Source organism: Centrocercus urophasianus, unplaced genomic scaffold (genome assembly GCF_019232065.1).
Source record: "Centrocercus urophasianus isolate 14NV4802_14NV808 unplaced genomic scaffold, USGS_Curo_1.0 seq_16, whole genome shotgun sequence".
NCBI classification, from domain to species: domain Eukaryota; kingdom Metazoa; phylum Chordata; class Aves; order Galliformes; family Phasianidae; genus Centrocercus; species Centrocercus urophasianus.
The window spans coordinates 28,073,781-28,080,098 of NW_024884711.1; the positions used below are offsets into that span (position 1 = coordinate 28,073,781).

The 6,318-nt window shown below is 53.7% G+C and overlaps 1 protein-coding gene across 1 annotated transcript; it reads right to left on the bottom strand.

Annotated features, from left to right (window-relative positions):
- Positions 1 to 1,091: 1,091 nt before the first annotated feature.
- On the bottom strand, positions 1,092 to 5,311 carry C1QL3 (complement C1q like 3). Its single transcript, XM_042817413.1, has 2 exons — positions 4,724 to 5,311; positions 1,092 to 1,271 (listed from the first exon to the last, which is right to left on the bottom strand). Exons 1-2 carry the CDS (start codon positions 5,309 to 5,311, stop codon positions 1,092 to 1,094), a joined length of 768 nt encoding a protein of 255 aa, XP_042673347.1.
- Positions 5,312 to 6,318: the final 1,007 nt, after the last annotated feature.

The following is a 6,318-nucleotide window of genomic DNA, read 5'->3' on the forward strand; positions in this document are numbered from 1 at the left end:
TCAGTGAGATGAGACACTGAAGACAATTAAGTGTTGGCCCATTCCTACAAACTCCTAGTTGAACACCTGCAGTGTGTTAAGTCATCACTGTTTTATTAAAAATAGTAGCCAAGAACAGACTAAGTGCTAAAGGACTAATGAAGACTAGTTTCTGCAAAGAATACATGTGACCTGGATCTGAGGATGTGGACTCTAGGCCTAAATAGTTACACAACTAACCATCAGGAATGGGCCTGTAACATTGGCTAAATATATATTTACACATGTTTACAAACTAACAGCCAAATCCTCTTTCCACTAACATCAATGGGAGTTTTGCCATTGGCTTCAGTGTAATCAGGGATTTGGTCCAATATAATAGTTTGACAGCTGTTCAATTTTTCAGGAAAAAAAAGTGTTTTTTCTATCCCTCTTTTTCTTTTAGAATACAGCTAAGGGGAAGACAAAATTGAACAACTTGAGTGGTTGGATATTATGTTAAAAGTCTAATGTAAACCTACAAAGCAGGAACATCGAGTTAAGGCTTGAAGCTGGTTAGTTTCTAGTTTTAAGTGGAAGGAGAAGAAAAGTACAAGGCAAACAATTCCTTTGGAGAGAGAAAGTGTATTTTGATTACCTCTTCCTTTTATTGTAAAATCATTCCTCACCACACTATGAGTGGACTCCAAGCATCATTGTTAGCAGGTAAGTCACAAGAACCAAAGCTGAAGTATGGATAAAGCAGCAAGATCATAGCACATCAAAGTATCATATACACTGAAGAAATAACTCAGCGTCTTTTTGTGTTTGTTTCCTATAAAAATCTGATCTATGTAGGACTTCATTCACATGGACACTAACAATGAGGAAGTATTTGCTTTGGCGGTAGTGGATCGCACATCTGTCTAGCTTGTTTTGTATTTTTTTTAACGCAAAGTTTCTCTGTGTCGTACAGATGTGAACCAGGTAGCATTCGACATTCCCCCACTGGTGAGGTGTAGCGGTCAATCTCTGCTGGGGTGCTTGTTTCACTGACTTTTGCCACGCAAATCCATTGCTTAGAAGGGCGAGCTTCATTGTCAGAGTGCTTGGGTGGGTCCTTTGACTCATTATCAGTCGGCGTAAATAATAAATCCAGAAAATGTGCTGTATTTGTTGTTGTTCCCTCCATGTGCTTTTCCTCCATCTAATTTAATGTAAACTTCATCCCCCGGCTCCAGGTGAAGAACCACGCTGTTACTGGCATAGTCGTAATTCTGGTCAGCATCCTGAGCAATGGCGCTAGCTCGAACCTACACGAAACACATAATCAGTGGTTAAGAAAACCCAGATAACCTCTCCTGCGTGCTGAGATTTAAAGCGTAGCCTCAACATTTTATTCAGCTTCAGTATGTTGCCACTTCACGTGTGTAAGAAGATACACTGCCTATTTTTCTTATGGGTACTGCTGATCTTCTCACACAAAACTCACACAAAATATCTGAAACTAAAGCAGTGACCTGCGCATTCCTCAGCCACCCGGTGAGCACAGCACCACTTGCATTCCTGTAAACGCGTTGTGCCTTTGAAACCACATATGTAGTAACAGCTGGAGTTGGGACAGCTGGCTCTGGTCATGTGCCAGCTTTACATTGGTGCAACTTTCATCTCAGTGGAACAAGTGATTGACATTGGCGAAGGTCTGCAGCGAGGCCCTGTGGATACCGAGCTGGAGTTGTTCCAGGGCTGATTTATTGCCGTACAGCTAATAGGATCACGCTGCAGAAAGGAGCATGAAAGGCACACCCACACGCTCACAGCACGCCCCAGCGCACACAGGCAGGTAAGGAACCAGGCAGGATTTGGAAGAGCTGTTAGTGCCACATTTCATTGAGCAAACAGTTACTTTCTGTGCAGTGTAAAAGAGGCACACTGAAAAATGATGGGTACGTCGCTGTTTACTTTGAGAGGTTCGGGAATTTACAGGCAGTGGAGGACTTCTAATTCCATTTACAACTTCCACTCAAACATGCATTTGTGTCCCATTTCCCCCTGGCTATGCCACTACTGATTAGATGTGACATTCCAGCAAACTGGAAGCAAACTGGACGTAATCTGTAATTTCAGGATGGACGTTGGTTTCCAGCAGCGTCTGTGGCACTGTAAGTCTCCAAATCATTTATATATAGTTTGACCCTGTTTGTTAAAATATTTAAACTTGGCTGTGTGCGATTTATTGCAGTGCAACACATCATTGCTTGTCTTTGTTCTGGTGTTGTTATGGAGCAGAAGTGATTTAGAGGCGCTGCAAACCTGCGCTAAGTAATAATGCATGACTTGGTGTTCTACGTGTGGGATTCTGTCTGTTCTGAACCGAAGGAATAGGCTGTCAGTCACAAATGGCCACGGATCCCTTTCAAGTTTAAATGACAAATTTCCAAATTACACTTTCACGGGAAATGATCTCCCATTAATGCTGAGATGTTAAAAAAGGAGGAGGGATCTTTACCGTGGAGGACAACGTAGAACTAAAAAGCCACAGCAGGTGGGAATTCTTTGTTCATCCTGTATGGGTGAGAAGGGCTGAGAAGTCTTCCAGTGCTTTGGCAGCCTGCAAATTTACTACTGCATGTTAACAATCCCCAGCTATGTCAGGACTTCTTCATCCCGAACCGCCTGGAATTGTTTACAGAGCGCATCTCTTCGGCTGGTGTCTCAGCAAGCCTTATTCTAAGCACAGGGTGTTTCCTTTGGGTTAATGACCAGCGGGTGGAGCTGAAGGCTCTGGGCATTAACCCTAGAAACACCCCTCAAAAAAATAGCACGGACTGGGTGTGTTGGTAGTGTAAATGGAAAGGGCAAAATGGAAAGGGGTGAAATGGCTGCAGACAAGGTGGAGAAACTTTCACAGAAAACAACTACCTTGCCTGCTGGCAAACAAAATGGCTTACATTGCTTCCCAAATTTCCATTTAGCTCACAATTAAATGCTATGTACTGTATTTCTCTAAATTTTGTATTGACTTTGGATAGTAGGAGCAAACTCAAACTGTATTCCTGACTGTTGTATGGTCAGCATATGCACACTGGATACAGCAACAGACATTTCATGTTCAGATTTGAGTCAGTACCTCGTGCCTGAAGGCAAAAAAGAAAAAAGACCCAAAGTGCAGATGTTACTCCCTGTGCCTGGTGGTAAACATCCTGTACATTCAGCATGCCGCAGGCTTACACCTGCTCGTTTGGTCAGCCAGCATCATTTCCTGGTAAAGCCTGTGAGAAGAGCCTCAAGGAATGATCAGAGCACTGCTGTGAGAGTGAGCGTATCTCAGAGCAAAGCCGCTCAGCCCCAAACGGCGCTGGAGCCGCACGGTGCTCACCTCATCCTGCAGCCACACGGGGACACAGCGCTGAGCTCCGCACTCAGCACCTCCCTGTGATGGATTAACTCTGCACACTTCGGTGCTCCTTGGAGGCTTCGCGTGGGTATGAAAGGCTTTCCTGCGAGCCGTGCATCTTCCACCCAGCATTTCCATTGTTAGAAACACTGCGTTTACCGTGACATCTTTGTCAGAATCCCCAACGCCTCACTTGCAGAATTTCTGCACTTTGTCACCACCAACACACACCGTCAGCCACCGGCGCTCCAAGGATAAAGCAGAGCCAAAAGAGGGACTGCTGTGCTGGAACCGCATCTGTGATACATAAGTTGCATGCGGGTATTTGCCTGAATATCTGCACACACATCTGCAGCTCCACACACAGACACCTCCCTCCTTTTTTTCTTTGAGACGCCGAGAGTTCAGTGCGCCTCGTGCCTGACGCTGGAAGTTGTAGTGTTTGGAAACAGACTTCGGGCTCCATTTAATATTTATAGCCCGTTACTTTTTTAAACAGCGCCGGGGCCTGGGAAAATAAACACTTTAAAACGCGTTATAATAGGGGCCGGGAATGGCCGTACGTTCTAATTGCCGGCATAACTGTATTCCCACGGCGGGCAGCGCTGCCTTTACGTGGAGAAATCAAAGCGAATGCATTACAGCGCGCTCTCCTTTACCGGTCCCGGTTTATCTGCCGCGATGATATTTACGGCAGACATTTTTTAATTTAATTAATTGCCGCCGATGTCCTCATTATCCCGTTTTCACAGCGTTTCTGAGGAGCCATAAACAAAAGGTTAAGCGCCGTGTCGGACCCAGCTGCCGCCGCGGGCAGAGGTGAGCGAGCGAACGGCCCCTCCCGGCCCCGCGCTGCCCGGGACGCGGCCGCTGCCCGACGGCACTTCGGGGCGCGGCGCCGAGAGCGGCGTTGCTCGGGCCCACGAGTGCGCGCCGAGGGAGCGCGGAGCGGCCCCGGGGACGGCGGTACCGCCACAGCCCCGCCGAGCGCGGCGGCAGCGCCTCTCCTAATTAAAACGGATTGTTCCGCCGTCTTTCGCGCGGCGGCATCGCAAGATCTTTAATTATTTGTGAACGTCGCCATCCCCCCGCGGGGAACGGCGGCGAGCCGGGGCGGCGACGGTGTTTCTAGGGGTGCTCGGCACAAAGCCGCCGTCCGCCGGCGCTGACCCGCTCCGAGGCGGGACCCGTGGCCGCCGAGACCGCGGGGCTGCCCGCTCCCTGCAGGGCGCCCGGACCCGGGCTCTCCCCGCCCTTCGGGGCTCCCCGTCCCCTCCCGGCTCCCGCTCCTCTCGGGGCTCCCAGATCGCGGCTCCCCGTCCAGTCGCGGCTCCGTTCCCGCAGGTTTGCCCCCCCGCCCCGGCCCACCTGGTTGTTCTTGCAGAGGTCGGCCCACATGCTGGTGCCGTCGCCGCCCCGCATGAGCACATGGTAGGTGAAGAAGTAGATGCCGGGGATGGAGCAGGTGAACTTGCCGGTGGTGGGGTCGTAGTGATTGCCCAGGTTGGTGACCACGTCGTCGAACTTGAGCACCTCGTAGCCCTCGTGCTGCCGCTTCAGGCCGGCGTAGAAGGCGATCTTGGGCACGGTGCTGTAGGTGGCGGCGCTGATGGCCCCCGCCGCGTTTAGCCCCGGCGCCCCGGGCGGCCCCGGCAGCCCCTGCCGTCCCGGCTCGCCTTTCTCGCCCGGCGGCCCCACCGGCCCGGGCGGTCCCGGCTCCCCCGGCGGCCCGCGGGGCCCCGCTTTGCCCGGCCGGCCGGCGTCCCCCTTGGGCCCCTGGATGAAGGTGGGCAGGGACTGCATGAGGCCGCGGTCGGGCGTGGCCGCCGTGCTGGGCGCCTTGGTGCCGCCGTAGGGGTCGCAGACCATGCGGCAGGTGCCCAGCATCTCGTAGTGCGCCGAGGTGCCGGCCGAGCTCACCAGCACCGGGATGAGGACGACGAGCAGCAGCACCATCACCACTCCCAGCGCTCCGGCCGCGATTAGCCGCCGCCTGCTGCCCACCAGCCGGCTCAGCGCAGGGCGATCCTCCTGCCTGCTTTTGGACAGAATCTTGATGGCTGTGCGGGGACCTCCTCAGAGCCGAAAAAACGCCGAGCCCGAGCGAGCCCGGCTCCCGGGGCTTTGGCCCTCCCGCTGCCGGCGGGTCCGGCGCTGCTCTGCGGCCGCCGCGGGCGGGTGTGGAGGGAGCGGCGCCGCCGCCCCGACCGCCGCACTTTTATGCTCCCGCCGGCGATCGACTTTTTTTTTTTGCACACCGTGCCAGTCCGAGTCAACTTTCCCTGCAACTTGCCTTTCCTCTCGCGATCGCCCCGCTCTCTCTCTCTCTCTCTCGCTCGCTGTTGTTTTTTTTTTTTCCCCGCAGAGGTGACGGCGCTCAGCGGGGACGCGCTGTCCGCTGCCCGACGCCGCTCAGAGCCCGCGGTGCCGCCGGAGCCGGAGGGAGAGCGGGATCCCGCCCGGTGCCACCTGCCAGCAGAGGAGGAGGCTGCCGAGCGCGCTGGAGCAATTTATAGGCACCCAAAAGCGCAGGGGAAAGGGGAGCTGCTTTGGCATCTCATTCCAGCATCTGCTCTGCTCTTCCCACTCACAGGGAGTTTGGCATTACTCTGGCAGTGTGGGAAATATATATTTTTTTCCTGTCTCCCCCCCGTAGCCCTCCCCACGTCTCCCCCCCCCCCTCTCCTCCACCCCCCCGCAGGCGGATGAACAGCAAAATCGTGCGCCTCGCTCAGTGCTGCGCCTCGCGGTGACGGCTCCTCCGGAGCGCAGCGAGAGGCAGAGTTGTGCCCGGCCTTTGGGCACCCCCGGGGTCACCGGCGGCGAATTGGAAGGTCACCCCACCTCCCGCCCGGTGCTGCCCCGGGGCCGCCCCGCCGCGCCTCTGTTTGCTGCGAAATAGCGCTTTAATTGTAGGGGTGCCGTGCGGTTCCCGATTGCTTAGGTGGAAGTTCTCTGGCCGC

Excerpts from the sequence above, each read along its gene's own strand:
- C1QL3 (XM_042817413.1), bottom strand. The coding sequence starts at position 5,311 with ATGGTGCTGCTGCTCGTCGTCCTCATCCCGGTGCTGGTGAGCTCGGCC. Across the intron at positions 1,272-4,723 it reads ACCTCTGCAAGAACAACCAG|GTTCGAGCTAGCGCCATTGC; the intron begins GTGGGCCGGGGC and ends TGTTTCGTGTAG.